At 35.0% G+C, this 23,427-nt stretch overlaps 1 protein-coding gene across 6 annotated transcripts in view; it reads right to left on the bottom strand.

Moving 5' to 3' along the window:
* Nucleotides 1-23,427, bottom strand: part of CACNA2D1 (calcium voltage-gated channel auxiliary subunit alpha2delta 1) — a 368,498-nt gene that overhangs the window by 82,002 nt on the left and 263,069 nt on the right. For all 6 annotated transcript variants that reach the window (XM_058420484.1, XM_058420485.1, XM_040063345.2 and 3 more), the window contains exons 8-10: nucleotides 18,621-18,690; nucleotides 17,710-17,760; nucleotides 16,499-16,598 (exon numbers count right to left, since the gene is read on the bottom strand). In XM_058420484.1, coding sequence (XP_058276467.1) covers nucleotides 16,499-16,598; nucleotides 17,710-17,760; nucleotides 18,621-18,690 — 221 coding nt within the window. The remainder of the gene's footprint in view (nucleotides 1-16,498; nucleotides 16,599-17,709; nucleotides 17,761-18,620; nucleotides 18,691-23,427) is intronic.

Raw genomic sequence — 23,427 nt, 5'->3', positions numbered from 1 at the left:
TAAATTTGTCTCTGTATAAATATGCATATATTGACATACATTGAAATACAGACTCACAATTTACATTTCAGCTGAAAACAGATCATTATGCCTCTTCCTGATTATGGATGTTCAGTGAAAGTAAACATAAACATAGTTTTATGCTGTCAACCTGGTGCAAAGCCTTAAAATAACTTAAAAATCATGCCTCACTGGCTAAAATCTTGCTACTGCTATCTAGTTCAATAGTGCTCTGTAGATTAAAAGGTAAATAAGGTCACACGTTTCCATAAATGCTCAACTACTTACACCCCTAAAATAAATCACTAAGTACCAGGCACAAAGCACAGGGAGAGAACTGCTTTCAGCAGCAAATACCAACCTGTAACTCTAGGACATTTATAAGAAACAAAACTTAAAAGGATAAAAGGATTAATAATATTAAACCATTTTTAATAATGCCTAATATTTCAATTAACGTTATTAGGGGGTTATACTGTATGTTCTTAATGTATTCCATATAATCCAAAAAAGATTATTTTGGGGACCAAAAAAACCCAGCATGTTAAGCAAAACCATGAGATGATCACACAAATTTAACTGGTTCACTTTGATGCAAAACACGGACACAGACAATGGTGCTTGCAATAGAAGTTTCTCATAGAAGTAACCAGTAAATCACCTAATGATTATTGGATACATAAACCATGAGGGAGTGAAAACAGTTATTGTGCTGTGGAATTATTTCAGTTTGCCTCAACCTAAATTTATAGCCATGACAGGAAAATTACAGGCATAAAGTAATTTTATAAAGACAAGGTCTGAAAACCAATTCAAAATGTGAGTTGGGGTAAAAGTACAAAAATTGTACCTGGCAAGTAGAAAAAAATCACTGCCTAGTAGACAGCTCTGCCCTACAAAAGCCAATTTCATCTGAAAAAATAAAGTCAAAGCACTCTTCTGCTTCTCCAGTAATATTATACAGAAATTATTTAATGACCTAACATAAAATAAATCCTGAGTTCAGTCTTATGGTGTGTGCATGTCTCGGCTATAGCAAACAGCAGTTTAAACATTCAAGTGAAAATTTAGTGACAAGAGAAAATTTCTCCCTGGAATGTCACTAACATTAAACTGCCACTCTAAGTCACTTGTTAGCAGTCCTGCAAACATATCAGGATAATTATTTATAAGAAGGTCAGGTATCCAGCACATGGATTGGTAATTATGGCTATAGAAATTATTTTTAAAATATTTTCAGGAGTACTGGTTCAAACTGTGCAGGCAGCTGACAAGGAAATTGTGCAATATTACACTTACACATTAAACTGTATTGCACTGTGCAATGCTTTAAAGTGAAAAAAGGGTCATGCCAAAGCATCTGCATCCGTAGATGCACAAATGCTGATGTAAAATGAAGGAGAGAAACAGCACATTTGTAGCATGGAGAGTTGCATCAACCAAAGTCTGCAAATGCTGTAATTTAATTAAGCAGATATATGAGCCAGCTGTTTGCAGACACATCAGTCAACATTAACGCTAATGCCAGTCAGAAAAGCAGATGAGCAGAGTTTTTGATTAGATGAAGGAATCAGTAGATGGAACAGCAATCCTCCAGAATGAACATTTCACTGTTTGCTAGAAGATGAAGGCAAGGCTCAAATCTGACTGATGAAAATGCTCAAAGGGGCAAAGAAAATTCAAGGGTGAATTTAATTAATCTGAATTCCAGTAAAGTATTGAAGTAATGGAAGGATTTCAACTGTAAAAGCCATCAGATCATCCTTAAAACTGACTTTCTGTATGTGAAAAACACCAGGACCATTCAAAACTTAAGAGTTAGCCAAACTGAGTCAGCTTTTAGTTATGCTCATCTTAAACATAATAGCAACAGTGGCACTACAATTTTTTTACATATTAAGATGTGTAAAAATTTATACATCTTAATTTACAAGCCAAAATACCTGCTGTAAGCCTTTACTGATTACTGGTCACATTGTCTGACCCCTAAGTACCATAATAATGCTTATTTCAGTTCATGAGATTTCTTGAAAACACAATCACTTAGTATTTAACTGAAGAAAGAACATGTAAGCTTTCAAAAAAGTTTCTATTTCAGAAAGCCCATGTTCTTACAAAATCAAATCCTATCAAAGGTGTAAAATTAGGGTAATTACAACCCATAATTTATTGAACAAAGTACTCTCAGTGTATCTATGTGAAATATGTCAGTTGGGTATTTATAAGCCTGGCATTCCCCTTAATTATTGCAGTAAATATAAACATGCAACAAAAGTGCTGTTGGTATAAAGGAAATAAATGGTGTTTTTTTAATGATGCCATGGGCTCAGTAATTCACTTACAAAACAATATACGACATTTAGAGGCAAACCATTAAACTGCTGAAATGTAAAGCCACCCTATAGAGTTAGTCACCACCAATGGCAGTTTCTATTTTTTCAAGTATATGAAAAGCTTATTCCTTATCTAAGCTAAAATAAGAGAGGCTTGCAGCAAAACAGTTGTAAATCATGGAAAACAGGACAACCTTGAGCTTTTTATTTTAAAGCATCATGAAGTATTAATATAATTAAATTTGTCATGTAGTTATACCTGCAAGGTACAAGATCTAGATGCAGTTTCCACTGGATTATTTCTCACTACCCCATTTATTTATATCCTTTTGCAGTTTCCCCCTTTGGGATGCCCCATAATAATCCTTTGTTCTGAGGAAATTAAGACCTCCTCCTCCCAGGTTTGGACAGGAATAGCTAAGCCTTCTACTGGGGCACAGAAAGTGCCAAGAGAATGCCGACCTCCTTAACCTCAGACCACCAGTACAATCTTTGGCCATATATGGGGCAACTCAATAATCTGAAAGATAAGAAAACCAAATCCACGTAGTATGAAAGTCCAAACGAAGGGCTTTGAGCCTAATGCTGCTCGAACTTTGTCTTTCTCGAGAAGGTGTGGAACAGAAATACTAATCTGACAGTATTACAAGGACTTTATCTCCTGATTCAGGAAAGGATCAACTTGGGAAAACCAAGTGAAGAAAACAGTGAAAAACTACACAGAGCTGCAGCAAAAGATTTAAGCTTGAGACCTTTCCACTCCCTTGGGTAGTTCCACTGGGCTGTGGGCTCCTCCAGCCACATGGACCTCTGCAATCCACAGTGGCCCAAGAGTTGAACTCATGGAAAACATGAGGCTGTCATTCTGAAAACCTCTTGTAATTCTAGAATAGCTACTTATGCATTGCTGAAAGCCTCCTCTTTTCCACAATCTCAACCTGGAAATCCTTCTAATAACATCACTAAAACTGCTACCATGACATGAGGTTACTGGGGAATTCAAGGGAAGTTAAACAGAAATGTTGATTTATTGCCTATATCTGGTCCCATGCTAAGAACTTTGTGGATATGTAGATCAGAAAGTGAATAACAAGACCTTACAAACATATGTTTTCATTAAGAGGGAAGTGTGAGGCAAAAGAAGGGGGGGTGAAAAAAAAAAAAATCTAAACCAGAGAAAACATCTGAAGCAAAGAAAGAAAAAATCAGAATTCAGAATTAGGATATACAGGGACTGAAAAAAAAATATTTGAGATGCTTAAGTAGAAAGATCAAAGCTATCAAACAACCTGGAAAAACAATCAGGAAACAAAATACATTAGTAAAAATCAAACTCAAGCCAAATAATTTATAATATATTGTGGGGTTCTATTCCAAAACTATATTCTTTTTAATACATTACTGCTTCTCAGATAAAACTACCCTGTCTGTTGGGAACTCCTTTCAGAAATCTGCCTTTTGCAGATACCAGCCAACCTCTCCCCAGCTGACAAACTTCAGGAAGTCACACAGAGCGTATAACACCCAGGGCCATCCACCCTTTAAAATCACAGTAATTTTCAAATATTACTCAGTGTCTTGAATTTCTGAAATTTCTCACCAATGAAACGAGAAAAGTTCTGACCTAAGTGAAGCAACAGGAAATAAAAAAAGTAAACCCAAGGCAAAGGCATGGCCATAAGCTTTAATCTTAGTTCCCCACTCAAAGAATATGCTTTTTCCCTTTACTTTGTGCAAACAATTCCAGGTCTTCATATTTGCCTTTTAACTTGATATTAGTTATTTTGCTAAAAGCCATTTAAACCACACAGTCAAACAGGGCACAATTTTTTAAAGCCTGAATTCTCATAAGCGTTTTATCACTTAAAACTTCAAAATGCACATACCACTAATGCCATTTATTCTGAAGACTACAGCACTGTGGGAGAAAAATTCTTGATTTCACAGGCAATGTATGAATTGATGAATATTTCAAATTCTCTTCTGTGTACCCATCTATCCCTCCCTATAATTCTATATAGACCTCCATCTCCCAAGGAGAGATATAAAGGATATAAATTTAAGGGATATAAATCCAAAATTCAATGTCAATCATTCTGTTGGCAAGTGTAGGAGGATATTTAAATACAAATAAAACATTTAAATTGATTCTGCTTCTTTTACAAAAAAGAAACACAGAGCTTTCCCTTCATTGCCTTGTCTAAGAATTTACATTTATATAATACTAGCCAAACAAGTAGGCTTTGAAAAGAGCATCAAACCCCAAATTTTTAAAGAATTAAAGAATAATATCTTGGGACATCATTTTTATCAGAAAGTGTTTATTACTGTTTCTGACTCTCTGGTGTTTTTGGGTTTTTTTCTGTTGTATCTGACATCTTCAGACAAGTCTATCAATATCTTTATACATAAGCATAAATATAAATATGTGCAGTTGTTTGTTTAATTGTTTGACATGATCAAGAAAGCAAGCTTCAATCAACATTAATCAATGCTTTCCAGACAAAACATTACTCCACTAAGGAAAGCCACACTTCTCAAAAAGCATAGCAAAAACTTAACATAAATCATCACAAGAATAAATAGAGGAAATCAACATAAACTCTGTGATTCAGTTCGAAAATCTTCTGTAAAGCATCTCACTACTGCAAAATGCAGAACCAAACACCAATAAACTGAAAACTTCAGAAAAATGTTTCAAGTTAAAGTCACTAGGTGGCACTAAAACAAAAAAAGTTGAACTGGTCTTAAAAGTACCATGAAATGTAGAATTTTACATCTCTGGTGGAGAACATTGGTGCTTTCTGTGACTAGCATAAAATTCTCATTTCAACTAAACTAATAAAATATATTCATGTTCTAAATAATTGGAAAAAAAACCACTAATATTAAAATCTAAACTTCCACCTTAAAGGAAAATTTCCACATCTTGAACACAAGAGGTCCTGACTATAGTGGACAAAAATTATGAAAAAGCTGCAAATCAGCCTACTTTCTAAATGTCCTTCTGTGCCTCCAAAATCTGTAAAAATGATACCATAAAGTATGTAGGACCAGGTCTTTGTAAAACTTTAGATTTTCCCAATCATTCTTACCTACTGCCTCTCTCTTCTGTCAGTATTGATACTGACTATCATGTTTATTCAGAATCTTCTGGAACTTTCTTTCTAAGTTAATAGTAAAAGCAAAACAAAGCAAAAAGCAAAAAAACCCCAACAACAACAAAAAACCCAACCAAAACCCCCCCCCAAAAACTAAAAAAAAAAAAAAAACCAAAAAACAAGCCAAACAAAACTAAAAACCAAAACCAAACCAAACCAAACCAAAAAAAACCAAAACCAAACAAATAAAACAGCCCCCCAAAAAACCCCACAAACAGCAACAAAAAACCCAAACAAAACAAATCAAAACAAACAAACAACAAAAACCTTAAGAAAACTTCCCTTTCCAAAACTTCTGACATGGAATACAAACCTGCATGAAAGCTGAGCATTTTTATTTACTCATAAATGTTTATCTTTTCTGTAAAATCATATAAACTTGAAGCAGGCAATAATTTCTTCACTCAAACTTTCTATAGAGATAAAACTTACATATTTAAAGTACTAAAATCCCAATAGCTTAATAAATCAATAACTTCATTCCAGGAAAACTAAAATTTGACAAAATATAATAAGTGTGCTAAAGACTTACTGAGATACTATTGCAGTTGACTTTCAATCTGCTGAGGTTTGTTGCTATGCTACTTCTACCTCGTGGCTAAATCAGCTTCGTGACCCAGTTGTATCTATATGTATTAAATGAGCAGTAGTGAAATAGATCTGATTTCACCAGGCTCTCATTTTGTAGCTAAATCCGGCTTTGTCATCTTCTTTTCCTTTTTTTTTTATTTTTTTTTTTTTCTCCTGCTGCTTTAGGCTTGGTAATAGGATTTCAGGGTTAATCCCAAGAATAACTGAATCCTGAATAAGGCCAGTTAGAATCTGTATTTGAGAAGTGAGAAGATATTATAAATATTTATCAGAACCCATTTAGAGAATACTATGAAGGCAATTTGCAAAGTTTTATTCCCATGGAAATTCTCAGTACACAGAAAATCTGAGGCAGTTCAAGCCATAAAGGTTTGTAATTTGACGTGAGAGAAAATAATATGTGATATTAAAGTTCATCATTCATATCTTGCTATAGAATAACTTATTTCTCTTATTCTACGACTTTTGTACAGTCTTCAGTACAATCCTACAGACACACAGTAAAGAAAATATAAGAAACTTATTCTAGTACTGAGAACAGCCACATTTCTTAAACTGTATTTCAAGTGTCAATGAAACAAAATTAGGATTATAGGCCAGTTTGCATTATTGGCATTTCCTGAGATTTGAAATGTATCACATTTCTTTTCACCGTTAAACATATATATGTCCATCACATACCAAAATTAGTGGAATTCAACAACAATGTAACAGTTAGATCAAGAAATAGCTATTGAAAAAAACCTGCAGAATAATAGAAGAGAAATATTAGGGAAAAGACCAAATACAAGGCCAAAGTCTGCTCTCAGTTAGCTTTGTTAACCTTTATAAGAAATATTATTATCTGTACATAAATCAGTGCAAAGCTCCCACTAAGTACCCCAGGATTAATGTTCAGAACATAAAGTGTAATGCTGCACTGCCAATCTCAGTTACAACACAGAATGTCAGTGTAGGCTGGAGGATGAATTTGCTTAGCAAGGTGAAACTGATGGTCTTTTTATGCTGCTGTGGCTAAGTTAGCATGTATTATTTACTTAAAATCATGAGTTTGTGACTTCTACTGAAAAATTCAGAACTGTAAACTTCAGCATCTCCCAGGGAAAGCTGGCTGAACTAAACCACAGCACTGCTGCAGTGCTCCAGCCCTGCAGCCTGCCCACCATAGCACTGCTCCCCAGATGCACTGGGGAAGAGAGCTGTAACAGGAAGAAACTTCCTAGAAAATTATTTTGTAGAAGTTTTCCTGTTATCACTTGACAGGGTAAATCTTCATTTCGTCAAATTCAAGGTTTTTAAAATGTGAGGCACCCTTGCCAAAAAGATGAATCATGAGAATGTATCAAGTTGGAAGGGATCCACAAGCATCAACAAAACTAACTGCCTGCTCCATGCAGGGCTACCAAAAACTAAACCACAGGACTAAGAGCACTGTCCAGACACTCCTTGAACTCTGACAGGCTTGGAGTAATGACCAGTTCCCAGGGGAGCCTGTTCCAGGGCCAGAACCTTTTCCTAACATCCACACTGAACTCCACTGACACTCCTCATGTCCCCTCGCTGGTCATCAGACAAAGTTTTAAGTATTAAACCATTGCCTACAGATTATCTTGATATATGAGTTTGCTCCTTGGGGTATGAAGATGAGTGTTTAATTGGTGCAAGAAGTTACAAGCCAGACACATTTTAGCATGAGCTCAAATGGCAGAGGGACAGCAGGGGCTACAGTATCACCTCTGTCTCACATCTTGACTCCAAAGTGCCTGTTCTCCTTTTAGGACAGAGCACTGTTCCTGGCTGGGCAGGTGCCTGGAGTTCCAGAGCACTAAGGAGGCTGCAGCAGCACACTGCTGACATGGGAGATGCTGCTGCTAAAGCAGGAGGTGAGAGGCAGGAGGGAAAACTGTGAGTCTTAGAAGTGTGAGACTTGAGAACTTGATGAGGATTTCATTCATGCTTTGCCTAAGTTAGGAGATCCTTTAGATTCACTCCAAACTAAGACACGGCCACACATAATTATTACCTGACAGATGACCATTACTGAATGTATATTTTTAAAAGGGGGATCACAGAACAAATAGCCCCTACCTCATCTCAAAATTTCAGGACAGCCCGCATTTTCTTCTTTTCTCACATGGTGAGTCATCTTTCTCTAGAAGAATCATTAAAGCCAGCCCAGCCCAGCCTCTTCTGAACTGGTAAGGAATGAGTTTATTGTACAAGAAACCATTGTCCCATACAAATTTTTAACTATATTGTCACAACCCTTCCTGATAATACTCTCCTAGCTGGAAAGCTGACGCAGCAATGGATTTTTGGTCCACCATCTGACATGCCATAAAACATCCCAAGATCAATGATATGTCTGACAAAGCAGGGGCCTCTTTAGTAAGATTTGTGGTTTGCTGAAAATTAAGAAAGTGGAAAGAACCAACAGATTTATTAGCCAGTAAAACCATGACGCAGAGCTATCAAATCATTTTATATACCATGAAACCACACATTTTAAATACTACTTTTTATATACTACTTTTTATAAACTACTCTTTTTAAATACTACTAATACACTAGAGAGCACAGGTTTATTCTGGAAATCACAGACCCGCATGCCATGTGTTGTTAGAAGTCTGACTCCCTGACATTTGACAAGAGGAGACAATAAAAATGTGTATTGATGCCCAAAGCAATCTCTCCAAGTAGGAATGGAGGTGACTTCTCTAGTCATCTGGAGCTGTCAGCTATATCGTACAGTAATAAATGAAGTTTCCAGCAACATTTCTGCTCCTGACATCCTAATGTAGAATCTGGGCTTCTAATTTCCATTCCCTTTGGCTTTTCATGCATCAAGCACGCTATTCCCTAAAATTAACACTTTGTGACACATACAAAATGAAACAGATCTTGTTTTCAAATTTGTACTATTCCTTTTACAAATCGTTCCATGTCTTTTTCTCTACCTTACACGTTTTGAACATTTTCCTTCCACAGCAAGCTAAAGTTACAGTTAATAACTGTAAAGCACATTTCAGGTTTGCACAGGAACTAGTATGGAATATTTAAGAGAAGAACCCTTAAATAAGAGTAAGGAGATGGATTTATTTGGTTTGGAGATGAAAAAGTTGTGTAAAACAGAAGTGCTGGTCTTAGAGGTCTCTAACAGTGAAACTTGCATGTGTGTTCACATGAATGCTCTGTATTTGGTAGTGTTATCTGTGTGGATGGCCTGATTTACATACACACATATATTTAATATATGTATATTTTTATATGTACTGTATGTGTGTGTATACATGTGCTCCATGTATATTTTGCCAGTTGGGAAGACATTTGATAGGATATGTTCACAAAGCTGCAGCAGCCTCAGCTCTCTTGGGATGTTGAATCTGGCATGATATGCTTTCCCCAGACAGGTAAAATAGTAGATGTATAAACAAATAAATTCCAGAGTTTAGATGGCTTGGCTATTAATTTTTAATTTAAAAAACCCCAATTTCTGCTAAAGGTTTGTCAAGTTTATTTGTAGCAATGTAAGTCTCAGTTTAAATGAGAAATTAAGATAAAATTGTTGAAACACATTCCTTCTTTCTTTCTAAATCCTGTAGCAATATATCAGATATGTCCAGATGGTCTTTGAATAAAAACATGAGTAGCTTCTGTGTGGCATCTGTCTGGCTGTAGTGTTACAAAGGCTTAGTAGTTTGTGCACGTTTCTGAGGTGAACGAGGTAACTTGGCTTCTGGAGGTGGTCTTGGTCCAAGCTGTAATTCTCAGAGAGAAGAATTGACATTATTTTTATGTTATATTGGTTTTTACACACTGACATTATTATTTTAAGCCAGATATTCCAGATGAAACATAAGCAAGTCCCACATGGAATATTATCACTGGGATGGAAAAGTAACACTTAATTTTCACCTCTCTCTCACGGACTATCCTGTATAGGTGTGTTTTATGTAAGTATTTGCCATTTGGTCTTATTGCACAGACAATATTGTAGGGCTTGTAAAAAGGAAGTTAAGGAGAGATTTTTACTTACACTAAGGATAAGAGAAAGCTTAGCTACTGAACATGCCTTTTGCTAGATAGACATGGAAAAAAACCTGTTAAATATACAGAGAAAAGCAAAAAGTATTTGGTATGTGTTTCCTGTTTGCAAAGATGAAAGCTTTGCAATATTTACTGTTTTGAATATTTGTTTCACACAAGGGTCATGAAATACTTTCCAGTCCATTAATAACTATGGTGGATGATGAACAACTACTTGGGACAAACATGTTAGTTGGCAGGACAAAACAATAAGAAAACCAACCAACCAACAAACCAACCAACCAAAATCTTAACATATTCTGGATTTAAGGCTAAAAGGGGCAATGAGACCACCTATCACTGGCCATTAAAATTCCCTTGGCTACTTCTGGAATAAACCATAACAATTTCATTTAGTGGCACATGTTTCCCTAAAGTGCATCTTCCAGAAAGGCATTAAACACTGATATGAAGACAACAAGAATTTTTGCTTGGAATTTTTTAAAGCATTTAAACTAGTTATATGCCATTCAAACTTATTTGGCTTCAGCTGGTGCTTCTTGCAGTGTTTTTACCTGAAAGGTTTGAAAAACTATGGATACAAGAGCTTCCCCAGCAACAGCACTCCACATGTGTGATGACATCAGTCATTAGACAATTTATTTCTGTACCCCAGAACAACCAAAAATAACCTCGAATTCTGTGACTTGGAGAGCATGCCTCAAACCCAGCTTCTCAGATGATGCACTCAGGTGAGTGAGAAGATGCTTTCTAGACCCAAGCAATCACCTGCAAAACACTTTCAAGTCCTCAGAGGAGAACCTACAGTATATTTCATAAAATCTGAGCCAATCCTTTTTGCATCAAATTACTGATAAGTTCCACATATATGTAACAGTATTTAGCCATAAGAAGGAGTCATACAGTCAAAAATCAAGTTCAAACACTTATAATTTGCCTTCCAGGAGGTAAAGGGAACCACCAATCCATACACTATTTAGATGAAAAGTTGTCCCTAGCCATGTCACTGAAGCTGTACAAGCATTTCTAGTTCTTCACGTCTGATGAAGATTGCAAGAAGCTTGAGTCCTAGTGGTCCCTCACTTCTTTTTCTTGACAACAAACTGTGTAATTAGCTTTCCTGAAGACCAGAGTCCCACTGAAGTCACTCTCACTGCAAAAAAGGCAGCTAATATAATATCCTCCCTACCCTAATCTTCCTCTCAACTCCAGCTCCACCTGAAAGACTTTTAACAGATCTTTACCGACTCCTTTCTTGACTTTACTTTTGGAAAGAGAATAAAAAGAAAAAACAATTCTACAAGCAGTTAAACATTCTGTGACACTTGTTATACTACTGCAACTCCTGCTGATAAAGAAAAAACACTTCCCAACTTCTTAATAATCCCTTGATTTCCACAATTTCCAAATTTTCTCCATTGTTATTTGCAGAATACTCATCTTCATTGCATTTGCTAAACGTGTCCTCCAGATATATTCCTCTACATATATTTCCATAGATACATAGCCTTGCTTTACCTGTAATTATTAGCAATGCAGAAATTGAATACTAGATTTTGATCATAACTTCTCTGAGCTTTTTTTAACCCTGCACCTACAATGCTTATTAAATATACCTGTAAGAAAACAACAACAACAACAACAACAACAACAACAACCAAACCAAAACAAAAAAAACAACCCACATTTAATTCACTTGCTCCTTGAATATGGAAGATGCAAAATAATGACCCACCATTAAGGAATGCTAATGAGTTTTCATTAAGGAACATTGCTGTGAAGACGTATTTATCTGCAGCTATCATTATTCCCCTTTTCTTGAAAAGCAACCATTCAATTTAAGAGAAACTGCAAGGTCAGTTAGACGGATTGCTGTTAAGAGAATCAGGAATCAACACGGACCTAAACTTGTCCTTCTATCACTTTTCAGTGACTACGGAAAAAAAACCAAACCATGTCCCGTACCTAAAAAGGAATTACATGTATTTGTCTACTGCCTCACACAGCTATGATGATGAGGAGCCTGTATTTAATTGCAGCGACTGTGATTCATTACCTGAAATGCTTCAGGATTAAATCACTAAGAGAGGTTCTCATGCAGACATATTTATTGTAGAGGGAACTTGATTCTCTATCTAGTTTTTCATTTGTCAAATAATAAAAAAGATGGCAGGCATCTTCATATTTTCTCCACAGTGTTGCCACTTAAGAAAAATGAGAAAGTAAGAAACGAAGTACATTGCCAACCCCCCTCATACAGGAGTCCCTCTCATTTCCTCTAGATACACCAACAGAAATACTTCAGTGCCACTGATACCATGGCCATGTTTTTAATTTCTCCCTCAAGCAGTGGTGTTGTTTGAAAAAAAAGAACCACTGAACTTTTCTGGGTCAAATTTCAAAAACACAGTAAAAACCCTGTCGTATCATTTGAGTATGCAATTTAATTTCAGGTCCACTAAAAACATTACATTGAAATAGTAAAGGAAACAAAGTTCAAGTTATTTTTAAATAACATTCTTCAAGTTTTTGACAACTGAACAGAAGTACACTCATATCAGGGTACCTCGCTAACAAAGCTAAAATTTCTAGCCAAGATAGTAGAAGCATGACATGCTACCTGGCTGTAGAATCTAGCATCCTCCTCTCTCCGCTAGAACTTCAGGCTAAGATTTCCACCCATGGCATATTAGTTATTTTTTAAAATTAACTTAAGAAAGTAGTTCCCAGAAGTAAGAGACATCCCCCTGTATTTAAGATAATATAGGTGTAATAAGAACTGCAGAATACAGGATGGATCATGTAACAGAAAGGGAGAGGAGCCCTTTGATATACTGAAAAAACTTTTACAAAACTTTCTTCTCCCTCTGTTAGCATATTTAAAAAAAAAAAATATTAGGAAGGCATAAACATTTTACCAATTTAGGAGTAAGAGAGACAAAAGTAAACAGGTTTGCAACAACTGAGCTGTAGAATTACATGAAAAACTGCTATCAAAAATCAGTGGGAAAAGAGATGTATCATCAATGGGAAAAACTGTGTATCACAGGTTATTTTTTTTTATCCACAACAATAATTTCATAGACTGGGTGCACATTTTTTTTCTTTGAAATCAATTCATGCAGAAATCACCTTCCCTCTGAGTTTACTCAATATGCAGAATTTCACAAGAGCAGAAGATGAGTTTTCAATTTTCCCAGAATATGATTCTGTTCTATCCCATTTGCTCCTGACATTTAATTTCCAGTTCCTAAACAGTAAATACTAGTTTGGATTTTTACAAAGGCTAAGTGAATTTAAAAAGTACAACAGCTCCTGACCTTTAACACATCTGTTGCTGTAAGGGAGGTTTCTCCTTTGTGCGGTTTTCTGCACCTCTGCAGATTTGAAATACATTTCTGCTGCACACTACCCACAATAACAAACAAATTACACTCTCTGTGTCAACATCTGAAACCAAGTCACTAAATCACGACGTGCTGGGATGGAATTGCTGCCCCTATCATCTACCGCTCGCTGCTATCAAAGCCTATAACAGGATTAGTGGGAAAACAGCTGTATTACTCACACAGTTAAGCCCTTTCAAACAGCAGGTTTTCTCCCTGCAACAAAGCACAGCACTTCAGATAAGGAACATGCAAATCCCAAAGGAAACCATGATATATTAACCCCTGGCCATCTTTTTATGACTTAATAGTTCATTCAACCCTTGTTTCCCTAGAAGTAAATGCAGGAACTATGTCTATTCAGTAGAACTAATGCTTTTAGCACATCTACTTTTAAGCTTTTTTTCCCTAGGATTTCCTCATATACAAGGCACAGTTCGTTAAATCCTCCTGTCACTTTTAAGAAGTGATTGACATGAGTTTAAATCCATGCCTTTCAGTTGCGGGCATGAATCATCGTGCATATGGGCTTTGTGGGACAACATCTTGGCAGAGGTTAGCAGTGAAACAGCTCTCTAGTTAACTCAAAACCTCAGACCAAAGACTCCATGGTTATTAAAGCTAACAAGCCATAAAAAACCTGTCACATTTTAGGCCAAAAGATCCATGAGGGAAAGAAAATTTGTAGGTAACTTCCAGTTAGTGTTAGTGTTCATATATCCATATGCTAACGCTGTATTAACTGAACATTTCACCTAGCTTTTTGGAGGTTTTGATTAGCCTATCATGTCTAATACTGGGATGCTTCAGGTTAAGCAAAAACATGCAACATACTGAATAAATTTTAAAAAATATTGAATAAATCTGCATTTATTTCACCTAGAACAAAATGCTTAAGTTGATATTCCGTGGTTGAGTTTACTAAGAAAGCACTTTAGGTATACCTACTCTATTATGGAATATTTTGTGAATCAAGATGATAGAATCATAGAATCGTTTATGTTGGAAAAGACTTTAAAGATTATCTAGTCCAGCTGTTCCACCAATTCTGCCAAATCTTTAATAATAAAAATAAATCTTTAAAAAAAATCTTCAAAGACCAAGTTTGTGTTCACTTCTCTCACTTATAGAATGCCTTATAGTAGTACAACCATTTGTTTCCTATCTATAGCAAATGATCTCCTATTAGAGAAATAAGATATACATATGTCATAACGACTTGACCACAATTCCATTCATAAATCATCTGCATACACGAAAACACAGGTTATACAAGAGTAATTATAAAACTGAAAAGTTTTAATAAATACTTTTTAATTAAAAGGACACGACACCAAATAGCACTTTATGAAAGATTTAGAGATGCCATGTTCTATTATGCACATTTCTGTGATTGTTGCCCTCCACTGATGATGAAAACAACATGACCAAAATGTCCTCTTTGTTTCTGCAATCAAATTTCTGATGTGAGCATCTAAACTTCATTCAAACACAAAAAAAAAAAAAGCCCTCACATATTATAAGTAACAAACACCTGGGGAAATATAGAAACTGTAGAAAATATTTAAAGATTTCTGGTCCTTTTTTGACACAAATCTCAACCTTGATGCCTCATCAGAATAATAGTGAACCTTAGCTAATAAAATACTCAGAGCCTAAGGGAGGCTTAGCATTAAGATACACTATTTCTGGTCATCATGGAGCAAATGTAACAAAAGAGTTTGGAAATATGTGTAAATCAAGAGGTTGCAGGGGTCCAGATTTTCCAGCAGTGAAAGCTGGCACAGATCCACTAAACACAGTAATCAATTTCCATCAGTTTAGGATTACAAGCTTTTTCTTTTTTTTCAATCAGTGAAACTAAGAAGATTTCAACTCCTCAGTACAGAGAAGCTCATTTCCTTTAATAAACATAATAAAAACACCATTAGGGTTCCTTTTTTTCACTGCAATGTAGCCTAAGGAAAATTGTCTTATCCACTATTAAAAACTTTCACAAAGGAAACACCATTGAGAGTAAGCACTTGTCTGCTCCTTGCAGAAAGTTCTAGCTAGACTGTCAGCAAACCATGAAGCAATATGTGGTTGTTAAAAAAGATTTCTTTTAGTTATATTTCAGGTCTTTCTTCCTGAAGCTGACTACAACATGACTCTAGAAGTTGAAAATTATCTCCAAAATCCTTCCAGTTACTCATCGTTGAGGCTGTCTCTTGTTATTAGGAATATGTCAGTGCTTAGAATCAAAACTATACAGTTGAACAGATTAATTAAAAGAAAAAAAAAGAAAAGAAAAGAAAAAAAAAAAAAAGTAAAAAGAAAAAGAAAAATAAAAAAAAAAAGCTTTGCCCAAGGCTAGAACTTGATATCCAAGGTATTCACCTGAAAATGGAAAATTTCCCATACCTTCTTCATGGATTCTTTCATCTATTTTATTATTTATTGTGAGAAAAAATGTTTTGCCACCCATCAAGAGGCAAAGAACTGTAGAACTTCTCAGAAACATTTCTTGGGCAGGTCAGATGCATGGCTCCACATCTACTGTCATTATGCATTAAATAACATGAGCAATCCAAATATCTTCTGCATAGATATCTGGGAACCAGCAATTATTTCAAGAGAATTTGCATATACCAATCAAATGGGAAAGGTTTTATACAGACCATAGAATTATATTGGAAAGGATAATTTGGCTATGCAGGAGTTTATTTAAATTTGTTTTGCCCTTCACTCAAATGTAAATATAATATAATATAATATAATATAATATAATATAATATAATATAATATAATATAATAATATAATATAATATAATATAATTAATATAATATCTAGGACATTAATTTTATTTTATAAGAAAAATACAATATATTTTCAGCCTCTTTGCAGCTTAATATTCAAGTATCTCACATTTGGTATTAAAAATAGTTTGCTTTTGGCTTTGTTGACAATGCAAATTTTGTGGAAAGAACAGATACTCACTGAAACTACATTCACAAAGTCATCATCAGACAACGTCTCCAACATCTCAATGACCGATGTGCGGATCAGCTTCAATGTCAACCCACTGACACTCCCACTCCTAAAAAATTCACAATAGAAAAGCTGAATTCAGCAAATATTGTGAAAACATAAAAAGAAAATACAGAGTACACACCAGAACTCTCACCAACTTTCACACTAAAATTTAATTCCGGATTTCAATTTAATTCTTGAATTCTCCAACTCATCATAAATGTTATTAAACTATTTATAATTATTAAAGAAGGTCCAAAAGTGGGATACAAAGTCCCAGTCCTGTGCCTTCAAGGGGTCATAATGTTACATCCTTTACTCATTTCCTTTTCAAGAAATCTGAGTTTACCACCTTCAACCAATGCATTATCTAAACATTTTATACTCCTACACACAGATTTACAGCTCTGGATTTCCAGAGATGCAAACGACAGCTTCTTTGATTCAAGGCAAAACCTAAGCTGAAGTGAAGGAATAACGGATGTTGATAAAACTCACTGCTGATGTGAAAGCACTTCACCCCGTGTAAAAGCATTAAATGCAAATTCCATGCCTGAGAATCTTTTCAGCACAAAGCAATCTGACACATCAGGTTCAATGCTCCCTTCAGTCCCTCAACATTGCCGACACCACGGAAGCCTTGCTGAGGCAGACAGCAAGCCTTTATTAATTTTTTTTTTTTTTTTTTTTTGCTTGCTTCCTAGCAATGTTTTATAGTAACCAAACTTGGCAATTTTTAAATCTGTATTGTAAAACACACGAAGTCCACCATACATTCTTATCTGTCAGGCTCATTAAGTCATTATCACATCTATTGTAATGCTTCTAGTCATTTGCTTTTAGGTTTGTACTTTACAACAAATCTTGGCATGTATATGAGCAATATTCACTTGATTGCTGCAGTAATTAGTAAGTTGAAAACAGATAAATATTGAAGTGATTAAAAAAACAAACAAACAAACATTTCTTTGCCTCCAGTTTAAATAACTTTTGTGTTTGGTTTGGGCTTTTTTTGGAACTATTTTCTATTATGTATTTATTTGCTCATACCAAGATTTTTGAAACTTGCATTCAAGGACCTCTTAATTCCCTCTCTCTTTTTCACCATACAGAGATTTATTCAATGTATCAAAGTACTTTATCCCACTAATGTTAATATTCAGACATCAAACACTTACGCATCCACTAAAATAAGCATATCTTTGGGCGATGCAGCCCCTTGGATATACCTGAAATAAAGAAATGGTATGAATTACACAAAGTTGCATAAACATTTTTTTGTGTGTGATGGAAGACTCTGTGATCTCTAAACTCAAACTAGCTGAACCAACAAAATCTTCTTGTTGTAGCTAATACAAAACCCATGTACTATTTCCTCTCCTGCTGTGTCTCCTAAGTAAATCTGAGTCTAAACATTAGGGTAGCCTGGAAGTAGGATACTTTAATCAAAATTCACTGTTTTCACATAACTGAAAACCAGGAATGCTATTTCAGAGCTAAAGATCTTGATGATAGATGAATTATTGCTCAGACCAGCTTAGGTAGAAATACTGAGTCCTTTGAAAAAAATATATCCAACTATATTCAAGTATCAATATGCTTTATGTCTTGAGAGGCTCACATAAAAAAAATATGAGAAGTAATCCCACTGCTATCCCATCTTTTACACATCTAGTGATTTTATTGCTGGTCTAAACCACTGAGACATGCTTTTAAATATTTGCAAAAGTCTGGAAGAATGGCTCAGTCTAATACTCAGGATTATAATTGATTTTGACACAAAATCAGAGTTCTTAGCTATCTTACACCAATTTGATAGTTACCCTGCTACGAAAAGTCCATGTAATTCAATAGTACAACTGTAATGGATACTGCATAACAAGGAGTATAATTTGAAACTTGTTTATTTAGAAAAACTAACTAATTTTAAAAAGAAACTAACTATATCTAAAAGTAAGTATCATCAAAAAGAAATAGGAAAAAAAAAAGATTTTTGCAGTAATATCTAGAAAGTGATAGATAGATAGATAGATAGATAGATAGATAGATAGATAGACAGATATACCAAACTTTTAAAAATACAGCTTACCATGGTCTTCTGCGTACATCATACAGATCTATTTTGTTAGGAGTTCGACTTTTATCTACCCATGGGGAAGCTAAAAAGAAAAAAAAGTATGGAATAATATAAATGTTTATCTCAAGTATTTTAATTGCAACTATATAATGAATGAGTATCACAGACTTTGTACTATATAAATATGAAAATTTCATATGGATTAAAAAAAGTCTGTATTTGTGTGATATGTTGTTGAAATACCTGGACACCCTTATGCATATTACCACATAATACAATGCAATAAAACCACATATATGTATGTGTGTATGTGTATGTGTTTATGTATGTGTATGCATATGTACATGTGTATGTATGGCCAAGTGTGTTGAAGAAACAGGTACTGACTATAGTTGACAACTGATTTCAATGGAATCAAAAATTCAACTAAAACACCAGAAAAATGAAACCACTTTTTTCAGCAACAACTTACTCAATTTAAAAAGAGTTAATTGCTGCTGCATATAATAATGGTATCTCAGTTGTGAGCCTAAATAATTGTTGACTGAAAAGCTTCAGCTAAAAATTCATATTAGAAAAGTAACACAAAAGTAGCATATTCTCTGAAAAAAAACCCAACAAAAAGCTAAAAATTATGACCTTTTTCAAGTGTTTAATCTAGGCTTTTACCATAATTTTCAGCATGGGTGTATTTCCTTACTGAAAAGCAAAACAAACCTTTCCAAACCATGTGACAGCTTAACGAAAACAAATAAAAATGTGAAAAGTTACAGGGGATGATATAATGTTCCACAATTTGTTCTCTCACTGTGTGCCAAAAGCCTTGGGGGAGCTATTTCCTGACATCAATAATTTTTCTGTCTAGGAAATAAAAAATATATATAGTCAGCTCCAGGATTCCCCCTGAAAAATCATATACCTAAGACAAAATGGAAGAATTATATCTCAACTAATGAATACAAAAGAAGCCATTAGCTTTGAGTAGCTGCCTATTTTTGATTTTACAGAATGAACCCTTCCAAAAGAGACCAAGCCATGAGTTGGCCTGTCACTTAGTGCAACTTTTAATGTAACCCACATTTAGCAGTACACATTTAGGAGCCACAGAGAACACTGCATTGTTGCATACCACGAGAACCTTAAAATCCATACCAGTATTGTCTGTGATTTCAGACTAGACCACCTGACAGGTCATTTGGGACCTGACAGGATAAAAGTATTCGAAATTTTGAGAAAGGAGAGAATTTAATTTTTTGAGACAGATATACATCAAAATTCTAGCTTAAGTATCGTTATTTAGATACGCACAGGTTAAATTCACCAGTATTTTGTGAGCCTACAATGTTAGCTCATGTTCAATGATGGAATTTTTTGTCTCTGTCCAGGCTATCCTTTCCACAGGATTTCCATCCTTTCAGATACATTCCCTGAGACTTGCAAAATCTGCATGCAATGTCTTTATTTCAGTTTGTATTATGAGTGGTTTAGGTAAAATAGCAAATATAAATCACGATACTGACCAAAGCTGCCATATCTTTACAAAGCTTTCAGTCTTTTCAGTGACATCCAGTAAGAAGGCCATGTCCTACCATATACGTCCCTCTTAATTGACACGTATTTTGGATAGACTTCATAAACAGAGAATTATCTCAATTTATGATCTGGATTTATTTCAAAACAACAGAGAAAATTCAATTTACACTGGTAATGCTACTTTATTTCACACAAAAGCTAAGTTCAACCTCTCAAGTGCATTCTGTAAAGCAAAAGGATGGTGGTTCAAAGAATTTGAACACAGGAGCTGAAGAAGGGCCCTTCTAACACCATCTTCATATACTACTGTGATAGTGGAGCTGACAGAGGTTATAATTTAAAACTGAATCAATGTTCTACAGACAGAATGACAGAACGGCCCTCTAGCTAATATAAATTATCTACAGAAAACCATCAGAGGAGCATTTAGCTAGAATTCATCTCATATCACAATCTTCACATCCTGCTTTAAACTACAGAGTAATTTTTCTAACTGCTAAACTAACATTTACAGAACTATTACAGAAATTCCCTTTTATCTGTGCAACAGAAGACCATGAGAAATAATTCAGCTGCTTTTTTTCTGCAAAATTTGAAAGCTACAAACATGTAAATGTAATACCACCTGACAGGTAAACACATCACATCCTTGAAGCCAACACCAGTTCTCTCAACAGAAAGCCCTTCAGAACTGGAGCCTTTAGACCAAACAATGTGTGGCAAATCTTTCAGAAACATGAAGAGGCGACATTTATACTAACTTAAACACTTAATAGCAAAACTTGAAATGCCTGAAACTTTCCCTAGTATTTCCAAAAGCACTAAATGGTTGTATAAGAACACTTGAAAGGTTTTTAACCAGAATAAAAATCACAACACAATTAAAAATTCCTTCTTTTCCTTGGTTTTGTTCTTTAAATGTGGAGAGGATGCTCAAAACTTCTAGTTGAGAGAGTAAAATGAAGGATGTGAAGACATTTTTCTCCAAAGTGATTTACAGCAGAATCCCTTCAGTTAAAACTTTGATCTGCTAAGCCTTGGACTGAGTTCTACCACAGCTTTTCAGTGATAGCCTGGATTGCAGTGAGGCCCAAACTGTCCCTTTTTTGGCTACATCTGTATTAGCAGGTTAAAAAGAAGGATGGAAAGGAAGCCATTCACCAGAACTAGGCTAAAAACTATAACAGCAGTCCAATTACACACAAAATAAACTGAGCAAAAGCCACTCAGCACACTACTTATAGCCTATCTGTTACTTCTGGAGATTACTGTGAGTCGTAACACAGTGGGTTTTTTGGGTAGACACAGCGGTGAACATAACAACTAAATTGTATTTTTTGCTCATTAGCATGGCTCTTTCAGCACCCACAGTCCTGCAATGACTGTCAGCAGCTTCAGGGTGATCTAGAAAATGTCTTTAAAAACAATATGCATTACCATTTTGTTAAACCACTATTTCCTGTGTCACATGTCAATAAGTTTTGTTTTCCTAATAAATATATTATTTTCTTTACCGAAAAATATAACAAGCTTCTTCATGCTTAAGTTTCCATGACTGCATGATTTATCACAGGATATTAATGGCTGCTGGACTGTACACTAATTAAGATATATAATATATAATCAGAAAACTTGTCCTATTGATCTTTCTGATGATTTCTACAACAATTTACATAATCTAGTGGAAAGCCTCTGCAAGGCTCTGCATAGCACACATAAGGACTCAGCCCTTAGTATGTAATATTTCATTCACACCAAAGAAGTGCTGCATTCCCTCTTCAACCTCAAGAATTAATATGACTAAATTACCCATTAATCCTATCCTCAATCTGGCAGAACACTTAATTTGAGATAGCTTTGAATGGCCTGAAATGTATTCACTGATTTTCATAATATTCTGAGTATTTATGGATATTATTGAAATTGTTTTTAATAGGAAACTGAAATTCCCTTATGATATTTGGTCTCCACTGATCAATTTTAATTCATCCTGATTTAATAGTTTTAAAACAACTTTTTAAAAAGATGATAAATATTTTCTACACAAAAATAAGTAAATATGCATTTATAATTATACAGGAAATAATTAGAATGGATGGAGGCCCATGAAAGAGACGTGTTGCTTTTTCGCTTCATATACAGAACACATTAGAAAGGCATTTGGGAAAACTGGCTTATATCTTACCGACAAAAGTTATTATGTGGTCCAAAATAAAAGCAAAATAAAAACCACAAAAAATATTATCACACTTTTCCCTCAAAAACTTAAATTGATCAATGACTTTGAGATTTACACTTTTGTTTATATAATGTATTGTTTGATACATTTTTATAAAGTGGTTTGGAACCTGGCCCACCAATATCTTCAGGAAATCAGCCTCACCACAGTTCATTGTTGCATACAAATATCTTTGAACTATGTCAACAGTGCACGGTTCTCTGCTGCACACATTAGGCTTTACTCATATTCCCTTTTGATGGTTTTCTTGTTTGCATGTGGATAGATTTGATACCTGATAAATTATTCATTGGGTTTGATATCCCTCCCACTTCTATTTGCATTATTGAGATACAGGACTGGATGCAATTCAATCACGAGTAAGCAATGCTTTTCTGTTATTTCTGCACATTTAGAGTAGAAATCCTCAGGCTTGTTGATTACAAGCAGAATCAAGTAACGCTCTATAGAGACTGTTACAGGGGAGAGCCTAAGTGAAAACATTTGTTAGGAAAGGCAGACCTTGGCTACAACATCCCATTCTGAATGCATGAGATGATTCCAGAGGCATAGGTGAGTGTCATGAGGGAAACACTCCCAAAAGTTTTGCCCTGTTCTACTGGTTAGGTATGCATGTGCAAGGAACAGAGAGGCAGAGATGAATTATTAACAGCTTTACATCCCTTTACATTAACAAATATGAGAAAAGAGACTAAAAGCTGACAATAAGATAGGTAACGAATACCTATTATCAAACCCCAGACTGCATAATTTTATTTTGATGCAAACTCCAAATTTTATCTTGCTATCTCTCAAATTAACATTCATGTGGATATTCAAAACAATCAAACCCACAGATTATTGAATTCCCTGAGCCAGATTCAGCAAAGTCTTCCTCAGATGGAGCAAATGGACAAGTTACAGCAAATACTTTGCTGATATTTCATGGTTCTTTTAGTGAATTTATGGGAAAAAAACCTGAATTCAGAAATGTGATAGCCCAGACTATTTGAGAAATGTGAAGCTCCTCAATTTCGTACTCAGAAAGAAGGCAGCTGAATTTCAGTG

The sequence above is a fragment of the Hirundo rustica genome, chromosome 4, assembly GCF_015227805.2.
Source record: "Hirundo rustica isolate bHirRus1 chromosome 4, bHirRus1.pri.v3, whole genome shotgun sequence".
Taxonomy (NCBI): domain Eukaryota; kingdom Metazoa; phylum Chordata; class Aves; order Passeriformes; family Hirundinidae; genus Hirundo; species Hirundo rustica.
This window is presented reverse-complemented; position numbering and strand designations above follow the sequence as displayed.